This window comes from Gobio gobio (assembly GCF_949357685.1).
Source record: "Gobio gobio genome assembly, chromosome: 4".
NCBI classification, from domain to species: domain Eukaryota; kingdom Metazoa; phylum Chordata; class Actinopteri; order Cypriniformes; family Gobionidae; genus Gobio; species Gobio gobio.
In genome coordinates this window covers 54,934,163-54,955,991 of record NC_137100.1, presented here as the reverse complement: position 1 = coordinate 54,955,991, position 21,829 = coordinate 54,934,163, and the positions used below count along the sequence as shown (strand labels likewise).

Below are 21,829 nucleotides of genomic sequence, written 5' to 3'. Positions count from 1 at the left end.
TTGCTCTAGAAAGGAAGCTAAATCCTGATGCAGGCCAGAGGCGGCTTGAAGCACCTCCACCCACCTGCTGCTTGACTGCATTGCACTCGAGTCACTTCGATTAAAAACCAGAGGGAGATGAAGCTGCACCACTAGAGCAAAGATTTTGATGCAGAAATGTTTTGATTTTGATGCTAAAACTTTGTCTTTTTTCTCAGGATGGCGAAATCAGTGGTATTTTAGTATAATTGATATACTATTATATTCTATATAGCTTTATTTGTTTATTTTAATATTAAATGCTATTATAGCATTTATTATGTTTTAAATCGGCTTATTTTTGTTTTAGTAATTTTGTGCTTTTGTCATTTTTTTTTTATTAGTGTTTTTTTATTTATATATTGTTTTGATTTATTTTCATTTCACTTTTTATTTCACTTTTTTTTTTTTTTCAACTAAGTTTTTCAACTAACATTCGTATTTGATATTATTTCAGTTTTGTCCAACAACGCTGGTAGAAATTGTTATTATTTAGTTCACCCAAAAATGAAAATTGTCATCATTTACTCACCCTTAAGTTGTTCCAAACCTCAAAAGAAGATATTTTGGAAAAAAATATGGGTATCCAAACAGTTGATGGGCCCCATACTATGGAAGTCAATGGGGCCCGTCAACTGTTTGGTTACCCATATTTTTCAAAATATCTTCTTTTGAGGTTTGGAACAACTTAAGAGTGAGTAAATAATGACAGAATTTTCATTTTTGGGTGAACTATCACTTTAATGTACATCAATTGATTGTGATGTATTGGGGTTTTAATGAAAACTCAACACATTAGGTTTTCATTATTAACATGCGCATACACACTCCATCCAGAAGTAGCAGGAACGGGTGGGGAGAGGGGGACGGTTGGCGTTTTTGAAGCGTTGAGCGCTGATGGGGCCCTAGCTCTGGGGTTTCTCTTTTATGTTTGTGTATGCCTCAACTTGCTGATATTATCTCACTGGGTTTTCCTTTGCTTGGTGTCAAAGGTTCTCTCCCAGTGGGTGGAGCCTCTTCTGATTGGCCGGCAGGTTTCTGTCCCTCCACAAGTATGAAATCATGGCTTTGGAACCCACTGAGTGAGTTGCCATGGCCACTGGGAAGCTCCCTGTGTCATGTGTTTCAAAGTGAACCGAGGCCTGGCAGAATTACCCAGCCTTCAATGGGAGGCAAAATGACCATTATTAGACTTCACAGTCCTGGCCCTCTATTTAAAGAGAGAAGAAAAGAAACCCGGGGAGCTTAAGACAAGAGCTCGAGGAAAAGCGAAAGGAGGGGAACGAGAGTGCGCAAGAGAGGGAGACGGATAAGCCGCCAGAGAAAATGTCATGGTGGTATCTCAGTTCAAAGAGCTCCCCCAGGAAGTATTTTGTTTTAGTGTTTACAAGAGAATGAAAATCAAAGACTACGCAAATCACCTGTGGATTTTTCCAGGCTGCCCTTCCAAAAAGAATGGAGCGGAATACGCAAAGCGCGTCACTTTAGGGTGTTGCGGCGAACAGAGCGTGTAATGTTGTGTCTGCCAGATGCGGTAATAGTATGTGTGTGTTTCTCTTTGAACACTGTGCCATGCTGGGATGGGCCGGGCCACTTGGCGGGCTTTTTTTTTTTTTTTTCCTTTCGCTTTTCCTTTCATGGATTAAGTTCCATCCCAAGTTTTAAGACTCTTTTATACTCCGGAGGGGGGTGGTATCTGTGTGTGTGCGTACGTGTGTGTGAGGAGGGCTTGTGTAAGGGGGTCAGCTGTGAGTGACTTGGAGGGCTACAGAAAGAGAGAAGGGAGAAGAAAGCTTTAGCACACCTGCTAATTGAGAGGAAGTTGAGGACTTGACGGAGGGGGGCGAGGGAGAGGATAGAAAAAGATGCAGAAAAAATAGCCTAGAGGACATTTTTTGTGTAGCTTGACTCAAAATCGACCCCACTTACTTTCAAAATGCGCTTTCATGATTAACACCTTTACATTTATACATTTAGCAGATGTTTTCATTGCATTCAGTTTGTCAGTTTGCCTCGAACAACTGACTTTGGTGTTGCTAGCACCTTGTTCTAAAAGTTGAGCTCACTCCTGTCCGTTTTTCTTTCTTGTTCAATATTCTGTTTCACTCCGAAATGCTTTTCATTAAAGAAGTATAATGGGTTATGAAGACCTTTTACTTGATTAAGAATTAAAGGGATACTCTCCAATTCACCCCCCCCCCCAAAAAAAAAACCCAATAATAATAATTTATCATTGTTCCTCATGTTGTTCCAAACCCATAAGAATTTTTTTCAAACTTGAAAGAAAATTGAAGATATTTTCAATTAAATCTTGAGATATTTCTGTCCTTCCACTGAAGGTCCATTCCACCAAAACTTGAAAAAGTTCATAAAGAGATCATGTAAGATATCCATATGAATCGAAGTATGTAATTTACAGTAAGCCTTCTGAAGAGACATGATCGCGTTATATGAGCAGATTTATTTTAGGCTTTTATTCACATAAACATTGATGAACGCAGCAACATTGAGCTTCTGTTGATGATATTTGAAGAACCCTGACTTTGCTTGATGTGTGAATTAACTTCTTTAAAGGGATAGTTCAACCAAAAACTATTTTGAAGCATGTTTTATATGATGGAAAGTCAATGGGGTCCAAAAAAAAGTAAATGATGGGTGACCTATCCTTGTAACTTTTGTCTCAGATGTTTCTCCTAAAATTCCTGAGGAGAAATAAAACAGAAGCTGTCGAAAGTATAGAGCAATAAAAACGAATGTGGACAGCATAACTCGGATAATTTGGTTTTGGAAGAATTTGATGAGAAATCGTTTTGCAGAATCTTGCAGACTTTTGTAGCTGTGCAAATTTGAGCATGGTGGTTTGTGACACTGAGATGTCTTCTGAAACTCTAGACGAGACGTGTGAGATTACTAGGGCCTCTGGGAATCTCTGCAGGAGCCTTCAGTCTCCATTTGCACTCCATTTAATCTCATTGCCATCTAGGAGAAACAATTGAGATGTTAAACAGATCTCATGTGCGATTTGTCTTTCCTGTGGCAGGGGGGGACTGGAGGTAGGAAACTGAGAACGGGACTGGCTAACACACCTGGTAGCCTCAGGTGCACGAAGCCACCGGCTTGTGTGTCAGGTAAAGATACGCTTGTTAAAGTGTGAGACGTGTGAGCGCAGGGAGGGATTGCGGGCGGTTGAATTACAGCTCTCTGGAGTAGATGGGACAATAGAGCAAGAGGGAGAGTTCTTCTCCTGTTTCCTGCTCTCAGAACAGCCTTGAGAAAGATGAATGAATGAGAGGCCGAGGTGGAAAAAACGGAATGAACGTGCGAGAGGAAGCGAGGAGTTTCCATCAGATTTCTTCGCTCATTGAAAGAGAGACACCTTGTTTTTTGTGCTTGTATCAAAGTGCCCCCCCCCCCCTGCTTGAAATCATTGAAGTCTTCTGGTAAATCCCCCCGCTGCAAGGGTTAATCTAAGTCCTGGAAAGCCGTTGTGGTCTTGTATAGGCTGAGTCTAAACCTGCTGTTCTGTTTGCCCGGGGAGAAACGCAGCTCGCCAAATGCAGATCCCATTACAAAGACACAGACGCACACACAAAGTGTCTCCCTCGTTGACATACAACACACACACACACACACACACACACACACACACACACACACACACACACACACACACACACACACACACACACACACACACACACACACACACACACACACACACACACACACACACACACACACACGAAGCTTAGCTCAAATATACCCCACACACAGAGAGCCACTTCAAGGGAAGGTTAGATTAGAGAGGTATGAAGGCAGAGAGCTCATGCTCCTTTAATTAAAGTCATTCGCATTCAGCTGTCCTCATTCACCGCAGTGCATGAGCATCTGACGACTCCACGCTGTCTCATACTCTTCAATCAGAAACCCAAATCAGTTGCATGTCATTTAATGATTCATTTAACACATGTATTGTCTACTTGCATGCATATAAATTAAGAGACCGCTTTGAGATTGGGCAATCTCTTAATTTTTTCCAGAGCTATATAAATACATACACGTGTGTGCGCGTGACGTGTGTGTGTGTGTGTGTGTTATATAATACATAATATACATACATACATACATACATACATACATACATACATACATACATATATAGACTACATGTCTAATAATAATATAATGATACTAATATTCAAAGGTTCTCGATGACATGGTTGATTTAGCAGATAATTACTTTATTTCTCTGTAAAATCAAATCATCAGTAAAAATAGTATTTTTTTAGCACAATCTAGTTACCATGCTAACTTAAGGTAATGTGTGAATGCATTTGGTTGATTTCATTTTAAAATTGTCTTGATCATGACTTTTGCTTGGGTTTTGTGGTAACTCGTGTGTTTTTTTATTTCAGTTGAATGACCTGGAAATGTATCAGTCCGACATGAACATTTAAGTATGTAGGCAGGTTTTTAGCATAGTTCTACTGGTTGTATAGATGATATAGTGTAGACGCTGACCTCTTTGGGATGCCACATTTTTAAACTCTCAGTGACCCTGGGCAGCCCTTTGTGTCTGATTGTCTTAAATAGACAGTGTCAGCAGAGCGTCTCCCTGCAGTGTTAACTTTATTAAAGATAACTTATGCGTGTGTTTGTTTGCCTCGTGCTGTGGTACCCTTATTAAATCTAAACTCGCCTGGATTGAGTTATCATTGACAGGGAATCCACAGCACACACTTACTTAATAATGACTTCTTTGGTGAAAACTCTGAATGCTCCACTGTACTCAACAAGAGCGTTTCACATCCATTTAAAAGAACGTTTCTGAATGGTGTACGTGAGATTGTTGAGCCTTTCAGAAATGCATTTAGCTTCCCTTTTCCCCTGTACAGCTACAAGGATAGGCTTTGCTATCAAAACTGCGACGACAGCTTTTCAAACGCTACGTTTTATCATTTAAAAAAAAGTTTGTCTCTTTGTGATTGTGAGTTTGGAGATGTCAACTGCTATAGGCTCTTTAAAGTCAACATGAAAACACAACTGACCTTTTTGATAAAGATTTTGTAGTCTTATTGAGAATGATTCATAAACTCGCATTATTACAAATAATTATAATAAATGTATATGCACAGTATTTATTGTATTCGTACCCTTTAATCAAAATTGGTTAACTAGTTATTTTTTGGCATTGTTTTAGTGAACTATCATTCTGTCTGGCTGAATTGTATACTTTTTTTATGATTCAATCAATGGATGAGACTCCCAACATGCATAGTTTCTTGGTGACTTTCTTGTTTATTCAGAAACGTATGAGATTACGTAAGTACAATGGGTTAGAAACATCAATTCGCATTGACTTTAAACTTGCCTTAAAATGTGTTTTCTTTCAAAACTCTTGCAACATGCCTCACCTCAAATTTAGTATGAGAGGAGAAAGAAAAGACTGGATTGTTTACTTTTCCTGTGCATGGTTAAGACTGAAAAACCGGTATAAAAACAAAACATACACCCAAAAAGAGAGTGAGAGGAAAGCAAAAAAAATGAGGGGGAAATTTAATTAGCGGTTGTCCATCCTGAGGCGCAGGGTTTGCAGTCACTAGAGTTAGCGGGAAGCCAATGGGCTTTAAATTAGTGGCTGCATTTTTGACTGATCGTTGAGTGCAGGGAAAGGAAAGAGGGGGGGGGGGGAGAGCCTTGAGAATGATAAATGGAGAAGAGGGCAATTTTACGACCCCTCAGGAAGTTGCTGCCATAGCCGGCAACCAAAAGCTGGAGTTCATTCTATTAATGATGAAATGATGAACAGAGATTCTCCCACAGAACGTCCGACGACATCACCAGTTACTTATCATTGAGGCACGGCTGATAGATCTAGTGGGTATCATCTGGAGAGGAACATGTATTTCTTCCAAAACAACACCATTTGATTTAATACATCCACGTGTAGCTGTTGAAGAAGTGTGAGAAGAAATCGAAATCCACATCCACAAGAGCTAATATGCTAGTGATGGAGTTTTAGAGGCAGGAAAATAGGGTTTAAAACCAATTCAATGGACTAGTAAGTATAGACTGCCAAGTCAGTTTATCATCTGAATTTTGTTTTTTTTGTTTTTTTTAATATTTTATTTAAAGCTTTTCACATTTTTACAGAACCCCCCACCCCATGCCAGCAAATAAGTAACAAGTAAATAAAGTAAATAAATAATATAAAACATAATAAAAAAATAAAAAAATTAATTAAATGCCCATATATATGTATAAGTGCATACACACAGAAACATACAATATCCACACATACATATATACAGATACACATTGTAAAACATCTACTTACACATACATTAAAATAAAATACTTAAAATAACATGCCAATACCAATGGTTATTTGGTAAACAATTACCCAATTATGGAAAAAAGTTATTGCACCCTGCAGAGCGCTATAATCTACAGTACCACACCTAATATAAATCCAAAATGTTAAATTCAATGGTCCTCTTCCAGAAATTCTATAAAGGGCTTCCAAATCTGAAAAAATTTATTCGCTTTACCGGCCGTTTCATATCTGATCTTTTCCATATGTAGCACACTTCTAAACTCTGCCAGCCACAACTCAAATTTGGGTACAAACTCTTTGTTCCACGTCAACAAAATTGCCTTCTTCGCTATTGTCATCCCGTATTGTATCATCCGGATTTGATTAAGGCTATAGGTCTCTAATAAAGGGGACCAGCCTAATACTGCAACAAGGGGATCATGAGGAAACTCATTCTTAAGTACTTTAGAATAAAAACAAAAGACCTCAGACCAAAATTTGTATATTTTTGGGCAGAGTATATTTTTGGGCAGATTATCATCTGAATTTGAATGCAAAGTATTACTATTAGCTGAGCCATTGGCACAATCTGTTGTGCTATCTAAATTATCCATCCATCCATCTGTCTGTCTGTACCATCCATCCATCCGTCCGTCTGTCTGTTGTACCATCCATCCATTCACCCGTTTGTTGTACCATCCATCCATCCATCCGTTTGTTGTACCATCCATCCATCCATCCATCCATCCATCCATCAGTCTGCTGTTCCATCCATCCATCCGTCTGCTGTTCCGTCTGTCCATCCATCAATCCATCCGTCTGCTGTTCCGTCTGTCCATCCATCAATCCATCCACCTGCTGTTCTGTCTGTCCATCCGTCTGCTGTTCCGTCCGTCTGTCCATCCATCCGTCTGCTGTTCCATCCGTTGTTCCATCATCCATCTGTCCATCCATCCGTTCGTTGTTCCATCCGTCTGTCTGATGTACCATCCATCTGTCCATCCATCCATCTGTCTGTTGTACCATCTGTCCATCCATCCGTCTGTCTGTTGTACCATCTGCCCGTCCTTGTGTCTGTTGTTCCATCCATCCATCTGTCCTTTTGTTGTACGTCCATCCATCCGCCCGTTTGTTGTACCATCCATCCATCTGTCTGCTGTTCCGTCCATCCATCCATCCATCTGTCTGCTGTTCCGTCCGTCCATCCATTCATCCGTCTGCTGTTCTGTCTGTCCATCCGTCTGCTGTTCCGTCTGTCTGTCCATCCATCCGTCTGCTGTTCTGTCCGTTGTTCCATCATCCATCCATCCATCCATCCATTCATTTGTTGTTCCATCCGTCTGTCTGATGTACCATCCATCTGTCCATCCATCCATCTGTCTCTTGTACCATCCATCATCCAACTGTCCATCCATCCATCTGTCTCTTGTACCATCCATCTGTCCATCCATCCGTCTGTCTGTTGTACTATCCATAATCCATCTGTCCATCCATCCGTCTGTCTGTTGTACCATCCGCCCATCCTTGTGTCTGTTGTTCCATCCATCCATCCATCTGTCCTTTTGTTGTACGTCCATCCATCCGCCCATTTGTTGTACCATCCATCCATCTGTCTGCTGTTCCATCTGTCCGTCCATCCATCCATCCGTCTGCAGTGCCGTCTGTCGGTCCATCCATCAATCCATCCGTCTGCTGTTCTGTCTGTCCATCCGTCTGCTGTTCCGTCCATCCATCCATCCATCCATCCATCTGTCTGCTGTTCCGTCCATCCATCCATCCATCCGTCCGTCCGTCCGTATGCTGTTCTGTCTGTTCATCTGTCTGCTGTTCCGTCCGTCCATCCATCCATCCGTATGCTGTTCTGTCTGTTCATCTGTCTGCTGTTCCGTCCGTCCATCCATCCATCCATCCATCCATCTGTCTGCTGTTCCGTCCGTCCATCCATCCATCCGTCTGCTTTTCCGTCTGTCTGTCCATCCATCCAGCCGTCTGCTCTTCTGTGTGTCCATCCGTCTGCTGTTCCATCCATCCATCAATCCATCCGTCTGCTGTTGCGTCCATTGTTTCGTCTGTTGTTCCATCCATCCATCCATCCATCCATCCAGAAATATACTATTTTGTCCATTTGAAAGTTGCAGGAATCATGAAACGCCAGTCTTTCTTTCCTGTGAGTTATTCTTTGGCTGCACAGTTGCAGGGCCTTGTATTTGCTTCGTGACAGAGTCAGTCCCTTTGCTAGGTGCCCCTCACACACATACAGACCCCTCACACACCAAGTGCAAGTGTATTTTCTGGTTATGCAACAGGGAGCTGGAGTGATGAGAGATTTTGTTAGAGGAGAGAAAGGGAAAGGCTGACTGGAAATAAAAAGTTTGATGGTATGGTGATTTGAAAAAATCAATGCATTGCGCAGGAAGGAAATACATTTAGATTTATTTTTAAATTGATGTAATCCAGTGAGTCAAACTAGCCGTAAATGAAATGAATGGCAGCTTTATTCACCTGAACTAGCGGGTGCATTTTATAAGCAGCACACCCCTAAAGTTGACTAATTAACAGGTGAATGTTCCCTCTGTGAAACAACTTCATAAAAACATTGTTAATTATCTGTAAAAAGCATTATGTCATTATAAGGTTATTTAGCCCAATCTATACCACTTACCTGAACCTAGCCTTATCTTTTCAATCCTTCAAACTGTTATTGCTTACAGCATGAAACTGAACTCAGAACAGGTCTGAACAAGAAGCTGACCTGTAGTCCAGGGTCTTCTGGTGCCTTCCCTCAAATTATCCTATATTAGTTCTGCACTACTTAACAGGGGCCTCCAGTGAGACTGGCATCTCAGTTAGGTCGCTGCGCCCACGGACCGGGCCAAAACCAAGACCTGTTTTTCAGTAAATAACCATTGACTATCTGATGGCATGTTATTAAGACCCATTTACCTCTCTACTAAATGTTAGTTTGGAGTAAAGGCAAGCTTTAGATCAAACTTTAGTGACTTTGGTCTCAGAGGTCTCCATCGGTTTGCAGTAGTTCAGTTTGTTCAGTGATAATCAAGGATGCTTGTGAAATAAAGGATTTTTGGGTTTGCATACATTTTATTCCTTGTAGAACAATTCTTATTTGTTTATTTACCTTTAAGATGTGCATGTTGACACTTAATACAATGGTTCACTGTTTCCTCAAAAAAAATAAGCAGCATTTCAACATTGATAATATTAAGAAATTCAGTTTTGCCATTACAGGAATAAATTACATTTTATGATAAATTAAAATGAGAAAATATATATTTTAAATCATGATACCATGTTTTACTAGACTTTTGATCAAATAAATGCAGCCTTGAGAGAAAAAGAAGACTTGAATAGTAGTGCATATTTATAGCTATAATGAACTGTTTAGAGTAAATGAATGAAGGGAAAATCTGAATAAATATTCAATCAAATCTAAAACTGAAAACAGAGCTATTTTTCTGTCCAAATGCCTTTTGTTTGTCTTGAACGATTTTATATACTTCCAGGCAGAGTTGCTGAGAGAAAGGAAGTTTAATTTAGCACTAGGTTTGTACTGTGATTTGTGTTACTACATGACTTTTACAAGCTTCATAAACATTTTTCACCCATAAAAATAGTTTTAAATGGTAACACACTATACTCATGGTTGCTGTAAAATGCAGCCGTTGTTGCTTAATGGACTCTTTTGTCCATAAGACAAATATTAAACCGTAAGTGTGTGTTCTAGTTAAAGGCTCTTCCAGCTTGTTGGCAGCAAGTTTTGTGTGGCACATTTACGCAGCTTCTAAGAAATACAAGTTGGTGCAGTATGGAGAATGTGTTAAACTGTTTATCACGGTAACAAACATATGTAAATGGTACATCAGTAATGAACAAAGAATTCCCTTTTTTACATGATAATGGAGAATGATAATTCCATGGTATTCTCTACAATACTTTGGTGTAACATATAGAACAATATAGTGATCGTTCTGAACACAATGCCATCAGAACTCTCGACTTGTCAAGACTGTTTTCCAAGATGGCTCCTGTCTGTATACGTGTAATGTACTGCCTTTATAAAGTATCTTCTTATTAAACTGTTTGTACACTTACAAAGTTCTCAATGCTTCGGTTTGCATATAGGGACCCTCATTATGCTACCGTGTTAGTGTGAGGCTATTTTGAGCCTTGTTAGTGGTATTAACTAGCGATTTATTTGACTTATTTTATGCCCCATAGACTAGCGTTATAAGCTAATCTGTTTTTAGAGATAAAACTCTTTACATTCGATTTTCATGAAAACGCATCCCAGAGAACGATCTACTCGGTAACCATGTGTTAATTACCCCTAGGTTATTTTTTCACCGGAGTTGTCCTTTTAAGCTTAAGTGTGTTGTTTGGATTTTTGTGTTAAATGTAGCCCAGGCAAACCCAAGTTGTGAAGAGACTGTGAGAAACCAAGTAGGCACAGTTTTGTACTTTGCTGACTTGGATGCTTATTTTATTTTCCCTTTTTTTTTTGCTATTTCCATTTTCCCTTCAAGAATCTGGGACTTGCCTAAGTAATGTCTTGGCACATTCAGAAAAAATATAGGGTGATAAAAAAATCCTACCACATGTAAGTAAACTCTAAATGAGAAAAGTATGCCTTTATCTTTGAGGAATCCCAACGGCCAGAAGGCAACCTGAAATTACAGCGTAATGGCAAAGCTTTGCTTTGTGAGGACTTAATTACTTTAATTATAGCAATGCAGAGAGTGAGTGCGTAGGATTGCTGAAATATAAAAAAGGGTGAGGAGGAGAAATAGAGAGGAAAAATTGCAGAAAAATTGGAGAGATGATTGCTTCAAGGGTCTATAAATTGATTGTAGCACACCTGTACATCACAGTCACTTGTTTCGCAAAAGATGATGTAGTGCTTTCTAGCAATCATTGCAATTTCAACTATATATTTTGCATCCAATATCAGATTTGTTTTTACTACAGTAAAGGTAGAGTTATAGTACCTTCTTAGGGCTCTATGATTTCAACATTGCGGAAAATGCAGACAGATCCAGCCTCAATGTCTGGTCAATTCATTCTAATGAACAGATTAAGGGTTCCATAAAAAGTATTCACTTATTTCAGTCTCTGTGCACAAATCTTTGCACAGTATTTTAAATCTTATTGATTATAACAAATGAGTTGCATTTAGTGTAAATGTATCTTCAATATTCTGCAAATTCTGAAATTGTGCTTTCCAGTCCTGAAAGAATCATATAAAAAAAGTTAGTTTTAAAAGTATAAAAGTAAATTAGTTTTTCTGGTTATGCTTGACTCTAAAAGGTTAGAAATTGCTCATTATAAGTGCAATTGACATATATACGTTTTCAATGACCAAAAAAATCATGTTAATGCATTGGTTAATGCAAATGTTGTTGGAACTTGGCCTCTCTTCAAAACACTTTTCAATGCGGCAGAAAAATACTCTGGTTATCAAATTATAAATTATATTATCAGATAGTTTTATATTTAAAAAGATTTTGTATCCTACTTAAGTAGCTTTAATGTAGTTAGCTAGTTTTTGTAAGTAGCTTATAGTGTAGCTAACTACTCATTTAAAAGAGTAGCTACAGTTTCAAAGTAGATTCCTCAACACTGCTGGTGGCCATTGTGTGCAGGACACCTGAACAAGGTGTGTGTGTGTGTGTGTGTGTGTGTGTGTGTGTGTGTGTGTGTGTGTGTGTGTGTGTGTGTGTAAGTGGGAGGTTGCGTGGTGGTCTTTGGTTTGTCTTTAGAAGCTTTTTTGCTGTCGTTAGGCAAGTTGTTACATCGCAGCGCTTGCTCAAAGTAGATTCCATGTCTCTTTTTTTTCTGGCCTGTTCCACACGTGCACACTCTCTCACTCTGTTTCTCTCTCTCTGTTTTTTTTTTTTTTTAGTCAGCCACCCCTCTCTCTCCAATCCCTCATTTTACTCCTAAAGCTCTTTTATCAAGCGCTATTAATAATTAACTGAAATTGCCATCTTCAAAAGAGCTGAACCGTTCGAAGCACATTGATGTGGAGCAAACAAGGTAGAGTAAGAGAGTTCAGTCTGTTTCCGCATTCCTTTGGATCAGTCAATCAGCTAAACGGTAGTATGAATCTAAACGTTGACAAGACATAAACAGTCATTAACTTCCACTTTGTTTTCATCTCTCGAGGTGTTCCCTCATTCAGCGTCAACTGAATTCCTCTGGATTCTCTCATGTGTTTCTCATTCCAATGTTTACTGCATATTCACTTTTAAATGAAAACGACAGATCTCATCAAAGACCGTAAATTATGTCTTTGGGCATAATAAAAGATTTCAAAAATGAAGACTATTGTATGGTTTATCTCTCAAAAGGCCCTTTTTTTTACCTCTCCTGAAATGTGCTTGCTTTATCCAAAATTATGGGGAGATGCCAGAACAAGAAAGGTAGAGAATGGTTTCAGTTAATGTGCAAAATGTTTGCTTTGTCCTTTCATTTTGAATTTGAGTTTGGTAGTATTGCTGCATAAACTCTCACCCAACCCTGCCGCGCAATACGACTGCAGTCCCATGAGTTTTCTCTGGGTTGTTTTTGTTCTCTTGCACTTTCTTGCTCAAGCTTTAACAGAAGTCACAACAGAGTCTCGTGTTGAAAAAACATTTATGATTTGATAATGAATGTTGGCGTCAACATTGTTATAAGTGTTCAGATGTTTTATTTGGACTTGTAAGTTACTATTTAGCAAGATCAACTTACCACATCACCAGACTCATCATTGTGTGGTAGACATCAAAATACAAAATTACATGGTTAATATGTCAACTTTCAGCCAGGGTTTAGTTAGTTTTGCTAGTGTCTGTCTGTCTTAGGGGTGTAACGTACATGTATTTGTCCCGAACTGTCACGGTTCGGTGCATACAGTCAGACGATGAATACAGTCAATCACAGGCGATCCACACTTCTAACTAGAAGGGGGCGTGCGTGGTAATGCAACGCTGTTTGCCAACCACCACAATAGGAAAAAGAGCAGATGAAGAGACCCAAAGCAAGAGTTCAGATGGCAAGTTCAGAGCTTTGCTAGTAGCCTATACAGTCCCTCCAGAAAAACGCGATTATGCGATCGCATGATTTAATGCATAATCAGTCAAAGTCCGCATATTTATGCGGGGGCCGCATTTTTTCAAATACGCCGCACTTTCGCCGCGTAAATTGCCTATTTCCGCGTGCAAAATATGCGGGGCTAGCATGATTTCATAATCCCCGCATTTTCGTTGCAAAAAAGTCATATATATTAGCAGAAAGTTGAAAAATGTTTGTTTACTTCACACAAGAGCCGCCATTTACGCCTATTGCCATGGGAACGTTTTGAAGTGACGTAGTTACCCGACGTGAACGTCATCGAAAAGCTGCAAACCCCGTGGTGATGAAACCAAAGATATCGTGAAACCATGATGAAGCACGCAAATTCCCATTTGCCAACAAAAATAACAGCAAAAGACAGGCCAAAGCAGTTTCCCGGTGTGTTGACCAATTTCAAAAAACAGCATCATGAAGCTTCGAAGCGTTATGAATCAGTGAGTCGATTCAGCGATCCGAATCATGAATCGACTCGCTGATTCATAACGCTTCGAAGCTTCATGATGCTGTTTTTTGAAATCGGTCATCACTATATAAATCGTTATTTAGGTTTTAGCACAAAAACTATTCTCGTCACTTCATAAAGTTATTGTAGAACCGCTGTAGTGAGATGGACTTTGTAACAACGTCTTTAGTACCTTTTATGGTTCTTGAGAGTGTAAAGTGCAGTGCACAGGGCCTTTCTGAGCCATCGGATTTACACTAAAATATCTTAATTTGTGTTCCGACATGAGGGGAAGTCATTAATGACAGAATTTTCATTTTTGGGTGAACTAACCCTTTAAGAGATTGCACTTTGTGCATTGGAAGCACTCAAATGTCTGTTTTGTATAGCTACCTCTGTAAAACAGGAAGTTATTTATTCATTTTTTCAGAAGTTGTAGCATATTCCTTTTGTGAAGCTACAGAACTTGTTTGACTCAATGTTTTGTAAATTTGAGCCATGTGTTTATTAAGGTCTTTAAAACAAGATGAGAACTTAAATATTCCCAGCACTTTCTGTGATTTTGTGCTTTTTTCTCTTTTCCATGATCATCAAACTGCCGTTTTTGCAAATTCCCGCAATTTTATTGCATAAAATTGCATAAATATCCCGCATTTTCCATCGCATTTTTTAAGAAAACGTGCCGCATAATCAAGGATTTTTGCCCGCAACAATCAAAAAAAAAAGCCGCATTTTTTTTGGAAGGACTGCCTATACGCTGAGTTCCGATGAATTTTTGTGACGCGCTCCACAAACTTTGCGGAAAGGAAACTGGGACAGCAGAAAACGGCATCCTGTTTGTTTTCTTTATTTTACAAAACCATGTTTTGTTTTATTGTGAGACACATTATACAAATAAAAATAGACCCTTTGGAAGGATGTCTTACTCTTATCTGTATGACCATCGATGAGTATTACTAAGTTTTTTTTCCGCTGAGACAAAATCATTTGGCATTGTGCCGATTTGTGTCTACTACACTACTACAGTCCACTGATGAAATATGCATGTCCTGGAAATGAAAATTTTCTCCTTATGTTCTCCTCCTTAATACATTTTATGTTACCGCATGTTGATGAACGCGCAAAGACAATGACAGCATAGGCTACATGAAGTTTGTTTTTCTAGAGCAGCAACAGAGTTCGGCAAGTGTGTGTGTTTGTTTTAATAGACTATTAACTTAAAGCTTTTACTCTTAAACACAAAAGGCACGTCCACTTTAATAAAAAAGGAATATTTATTAAACAAGCCAGATCAAGAGCAGAAACGAAATAAAGCGCATAACTGAAAAATAAAGCATAGGCTCAAAACTAATACAAACAGTGGGCACAGCGCATTGCGCATTAGTCTCCAAATAAAAAACATTGAAATATGGCAATTATGATATGTTCATATAGCCTACTCAAAACAAGGGGCAAACTAACGCAGACAAGTTTGCTTACCGTCGTCGAGCTGTGATATGCAAACTGTTGCTTGCAAAATTTGCATTCGACTTTTTCATTCCCATTTTATATTTTTAAAAAATGTTGCCACACTGCCGATGTCTTTGTTGACATGGTAGAAGAGGACTGACTAGGAAAACGCTCTCACAATTAAATAAATGAAATACAGCAAACTAAAGCAGCCTACTTCAATCCGTCTCTCTTCTCTAGTGGGTTGGGCTAATCCAAAAGAAGTGAAAACAATGGGGGTTTTCTGAAGACAGACTGTTACCTGTGAAACAGGGGTGCTCTGAAAACACCCCCATTAGCAATTAGTGCTTTCCACCTGATAAAATGAACGCGGCAAAACTGATGAAATGAACGCGGCAAAAAATCGACCAATCAGAATTTTGGTCGAGCCAGAACGTATTGACTAATAATCGACTGGGAGATTACAGCCCTAAGCTCCACCCCTTCATGAGTTCGGCTAGAATCAGTACAGCGTATCTGTCTTTTATAAATATGATAAAACTAAAGACTCTTCGGAGATATGAAGGATGCAATACTACTATATAGGTACTCAAGATACTCAACATGGCAGACTGGCAGAAACTGTGCCCCTTTAATCAATTAGAGTAATAAATCAACAATTCCTTATTTTTTTATTTTAAGCAATCATGTACATGTAAATGCTAACACCTATCAAACAACATCATCCAGATGTGTCGTCACCGGAGCTAGGCAGATAAAGGCTACAGGAATGCAAAAAATCTCACAAGAGATGCTTTTCCGTTTTGTAGCTGATTGTGACCAAATACATTTAGTTTTTTATCAGCCCTACAAAAACTATGACCTATGCAAGAGTGCATTCTGTTAGCAGGCTGTACTGTACCAACGACCTCAGGGGGGACTAAATGCTGCTAGGTGGAACAAACTGTAATTTGCACTACTACTGTCTGTTCAAAATAAATGAGAAGGAACCTAGCATTGGGGATTTGTTGCTTTTTCTGGCAACAAAAACCGAGGTATGTCTGTCATTCTATCTAATACTCTCAGAGGATCATACTTCAAATCCTGAACTAAACCAGCCTTTTGAGTGCGACTTGGATATAAATCACTTTGAAATAAATGAACAGTAAACTGCGGGTACATGTATTGTTTGTTGAAATGTCTCTACCACACACAAACTCGCAGACATGCATAATCACACAGGCAGTGTGTGAAAAGGCCATGCTTGCTCTCATAGTACCCAGAATGCCTTGGGCTTGGAAAGGTGCCATTCCTTTGCTACTCTGATAACAGAGTTATAGAGCTGCGTATTGTCGCTTTGATCTCTTTATTTTCCTTTTTTTTGTTTCAGCCTGTTCTTTTCTCTTTTGCATGAGGGGAGTTGGAACATACCCAGCTGTCAGTGTGTAAACAAAATACGTTTCTGGCTATGTGATGTTGATCATCTATTAAAATAATAAAACAATGAACCTCAAGACGGCAATAAAATGGTGAACAAATGAAAGCACAACTTAAACACATTGATCAAAGCTTTGAACTGTAGTTATGTACAGAAAGCCACTGTAACCATCACAAAGTACTTGTTCTGCACACTGACTCATGTGAGCCATCTAGCTGAAGTGTAAGAGCGACCTCTATTGGTTGGGAGAGAAACAGGTAGAACGTTTAACATGGTGTGGAAATATTTACTTGAGCCTCAAGAAAAGAGTCACATTACTGCAGTGTGTCTTTAAAATGGGCTGCTTTTAAAGGAATCCAAATCTTTTAAATTAAGAGGAACTTTTGATGTGGATCCTACGGTTGCTCCCATTTTAAGCATTTGGGGTTTGCGGTCTTACGGTTTCTTGTATTTTGAATTGTTGTCTTTTCCTATAAATGCAGTAATTACCAGTGTTATAGTTGACAAAAAAGAAAGCTCAACCTATTAAAAGTAATCGGTTGTTTAAATAAAATCTAAATATTTGTTGGAAAACTCAAGTAAATATAATTTGAAGTACTAAAATTACTTCTAAAGTTAAACCGATTTAAATGTAATAAATTAAATTATAAAAAATAACTACAAAAAGCACATTTTAAATTTACTGAAACGTAAACTAAATTTAAAACACAAACTAAACATATGAAAATAAAAGCTAATATCAAATATTATATTTTAAATAAAACAAGTACTAGTATAATAGTACTATAAATATAAAGAATACCAAAGTAAAACTGGTAATTTGCAGCGCTTCAGTGATTTATTATTTTTCAACCGTTTACTTGCTGCACAGCATTGCCAGTTTTAGATGAGATTCCGGCCCTTCAAGTATAGAAGAGTTACCCTTTTTTTGTTTGTCCCCTTCCTCCCAGGCGAAGAGAGCTGTTCAGAGAGGGGCCACAGCTGTCATCTTTGACGTCTCTGAAAATCCAGATGCCATCGACCAGGTGAGTGTCTCTAACATCAGTGATCAGAGACAACTTCAACCTAATTTGACTTTATTAGATACATACATGCGTAATGTATGAAAAACATAAATGAAATATGTTTCTGTATATTTAGTTAGTTAATTATGGCAAGCTTTTGAAGATATTTTTATATATTTTATTTATTTCTACTTTATACTTAAATCAAGATCGAAGGTTTAAAAGCTCACATTTTGAATTTAAAAACTCCCATTTAGTGTTCAAAGAACTCGTGGGTTTGTAATGTGGTTTGTTAATGGAATTGCTTTCAATTGGTGGTTATGTCCCAATTTATTTATATACTTATACTACTTATACTACATACTAAATTACACTAATGTTCAATAGGTTGTGGTCCGTTTTTTTTTTTTATGAAATCAGTAGTGTAATTTAGGAATTAAGCATTTATTTGATCAAATGTGAGCGTGTAGTCACTGATACTAATAAGAAATGTTTCTTGAGCAGCAAATTGGCATATTAGAAGGATTTCTGAAAGGTCGTGACACTGTACTGGAGTAATGGATGCTGAAAATTTTGTTTTGGAATCACTGGAATAAATTACATTTTATTTATATATATATATATATATATATATATATATATATATATATATATATATATATATATATATATATATATATATATATATATATATATATATATATATATATATATATATATATATATATATATTCAATAAAAATACATTTTAAACATTTCGATTTCACATTATTACTGTTTTTACTGTGTATTTGATCAAAATGCAGTATTTGCAGACCTTCAAAAACTAAAAGAAAAAAAATCCTACAGACCTCAAACTTTTATACTGCATTATAAAAAAAAAGTCATACTTTTGAGTGTACAGTATATTAAGATACATCAGTATTTGTACCTGTGTCGTACCGCATCATATGTATTTTGCATCTTGCTAACAGATGTATTGCAATGTACTGTTACCATTTCAATGCTAATTGGGCACATTGAGCATACTGTTTTCTAATATTCTAGTACTAATTCTAGTACCACATACTATTTAGGACAGATGGGATGTATTGGTATTTTCCTCTAGAAACGTGAATGTAGTTAAAGATATTCAGGGGTAATTGAAAGAAGTGTGTTGTCCAGTACCACTTTATTTCCATTTACTTAATGGAATCACTACCGTGCTGCGGCACCTATTCTCACCACTGTCTGTGGCAAAGGCTGATCTGCGGAAGTCCTTTCCTTTGTCTCTGCTTTTGAGAGAGCAAGGGTCTTTTTTTCCACTCCCCTCTCTTTCACTGTGGTATTTTTCTCTTCCAAACCAGGCCCAGACTTGCTTTTTTCCCCCCTCTCCCTCGTTCAGTTGTAAACGGTGTACAGACGAGATAAAAGAGCTTCTGTGTAGACCACATGAAAAGAGTCAGCGCAGTACATTCCAGTGCCAGCACCTCTGTCCAGACTCATTCGGCTTCCTCGGTTGCACAGATTACAGTTTAAAGCCTCAAGGCTTTGGGGAGGACGAGGAGAGTTTTAATCACGGGGCGAAGCATTAAGGGAAAAGCTTTCATCATCACCTGCTAGATCCTAACCTAGTTCTGTCCTTATTCATTTCTCTCTCTCTCTTTCTCTTTCTTTTCTCCCCCAGTAAGCATATGTACATTGCCAAAAACATCTGTGATACCTCAACCTGAAAAATGTATGCTATTACTTTAAGTGATCTGATTCTTGTCTGATGGATTTAGGGCTGCACGATTAATCGCAAAACCTATTTGGCTTATTGCGATTTTATGAAATCCTGCGATTTAATTAATGAATTAGTTTTATGCTCAGCTTGTCAGTGAAGCACGGCTCTGTGATCAGTAGTAAATGCTTCTTCCGCTGAAAGCACTGCGAGTTTGAGTCGCTTATAATGTGCATTTTAAAAAGCAAACATGAGTAGCATTTATGAACAAAAGACAACTTTTAATAACATGTTTTTACTCCAAAATCACTTCATAACAACAGTTGAGCATCCTTCTGTGATAGTCTGTGGCTTCTTACACGGAATATTATTTCATAGTATTCTATACAGTGATAAAAGCTATGTCGATTAGCATTGAAGTATAAATATACTTTATTATCGTGAAAATACCCGAGAAGGCTTGAACTCCGATAAACCATGTTTTCGTAGTCTTGTCTTTATTAGTTGTGCAATTAATCAAAGCATTTCAATCTTCTGTTTATTCGGCAAACACCAATAGTATGATGCCCATAGGGATGTCCTGGAACGATGTGTTAATCGCACTTCTGCAGGGCATTTTTGGAGTTTCTGCATGAGCGCCTTCTGGCCTTCAGATGGAGCAGCATTTACTACTGATCACAGAGTCGTGCTTCACTGACAGGCTGCGCAAAAGAATTATCGCAACCTTTGCCAAACCGTGTGCGGTTTAATTTCGATTAATCGTGCAGCCCTATATGGATTACTAAATGTGTTAAAAATGTACGACTAGTTTTGCTTTTGTTGTATTTGTAAATGTGCTGTCAAATCGATTGATCGCATTAACGTCTCTCTGTATCTGTTAGAGCCTGTTTCTATCGTATTATAGTGTGTAAACACAGAGAACGCGTTGTTTGAAACGGGAGGCTTTCCATGTGTGTGTGTGTGTGTGTCTGTTTGTGTGTGTGTGTGTGTGAATCTTTTCTTGAATGAAAACCCAACAGACCTGAAAAATAAGAGGGGGGAAAGAACGCTTAAATGACTATCTTTCAACTTCCCATATTTCACATGAGAGACATGACGACAGAGGGAGAAATAGAGGCTTGAATATCCCTGGTATTTCCCTCAGGTTTTTCAAATTACAGACTGGAGCTGTAGTCTGAGGGAGCTACAAGGCTAAATTGAGCATCCACATTCGCAACATGCAATTGGTTTACTGCTACTTTCCCCTTCTATAGAAAAAAAGGCCAACCACAGTTTCCATGTCTGGACTCTATAGGTTGCTTTTTCACATGGGTGTATGTTGCCGGGGAGAGCTTTTCCCCGGCAACTGAGTTCATGTAGATTGGGCAGATTGAATAATGATTGGAAACGTTATTCATTAAAATAATTACATGTATTTTTCTAAGTGCATCTTCAGATGTAAAGCCATAGCAGCGCAACGGGTTTTGGTGCTGCTGCTTTTGAGAGTTTTTACTCTGAATAACTGTATCATTTTAGTGTAAAATGGTCTGGCATGAGAGCTTGAAGTCTCTCCCTTCTCAAGTTCTTACTGTCTTTTCTCTCATTATGTTCTCTAGCTGAACCAGGTTTCAGAGGACCCCTTAAAGAGGCCGGTGGTCTACGTCAAAGGAGCCGATGCGGTTAAACTGATGAACATAGTCAATAAGCAAAAAGTAGCACGAGCCAGGATCCAACATCGACCACCAAGGGTGAGAGTTCACACTTGTATTGCATGCAATAGAACCTACATTAGTATGTTAGTGATAGTATAAGCTTCATGGGTCATAATGTTTATCTACATCTTTTTCTTTTTATATATAATTTTTTAAAGCTACACTGTGTGATATTTTCCCCCATCTAGCGGTTAAAGGGTATATGACCATCCAGTGAATATTAGTTTCTCTTCCTCTCAATTCCGATTTCGTTTTAACTCCTACGGTGGCCGATTTAGTCCAAGATTAATATGGCTTCCAGTTCGACCTTGTCCACATTCGACACGGTGCCATCGAGTGTTAAAACGCGAAAGGCGAAGCTTGAATTCACGGGTATGTCCCTCTTTGGCTGATGTACTTTCAAGATGGAGGGGCAACATGGCGACTCGCATTCGAACCCCTTACCCGTATGTATTTTCAATGGCATATTATAAACTTACGAGAATACTTTATAACTTGAAAGAAGTAAATATACATTAATACATGAAAGAACTAAGTGTTTTTAGCTAAGAATAAACTAAAAAAGTTACACAGTGTAGCGTTAAGCAAGGGATAATGTACATCCAGCCGGTTGTTATTGCAGAATAAACCCAGACAGGGTGATCACTGTGAAGGGGTTT

The 21,829-nt window shown here is 38.4% G+C and overlaps 1 protein-coding gene across 2 annotated transcripts in view; it reads left to right on the top strand.

Annotated features, from left to right (window-relative positions):
• znrf3 (zinc and ring finger 3) overlaps positions 1-21,829 on the top strand; it is a 97,399-nt gene that overhangs the window by 67,094 nt on the left and 8,476 nt on the right. For both annotated transcript variants that reach the window (XM_079815795.1, XM_079815796.1), the window contains exons 3-4: positions 17,724-17,798; positions 21,075-21,206. In XM_079815795.1, the coding sequence (XP_079671921.1) occupies positions 17,724-17,798; positions 21,075-21,206 (207 nt within the window). The remainder of the gene's footprint in view (positions 1-17,723; positions 17,799-21,074; positions 21,207-21,829) is intronic.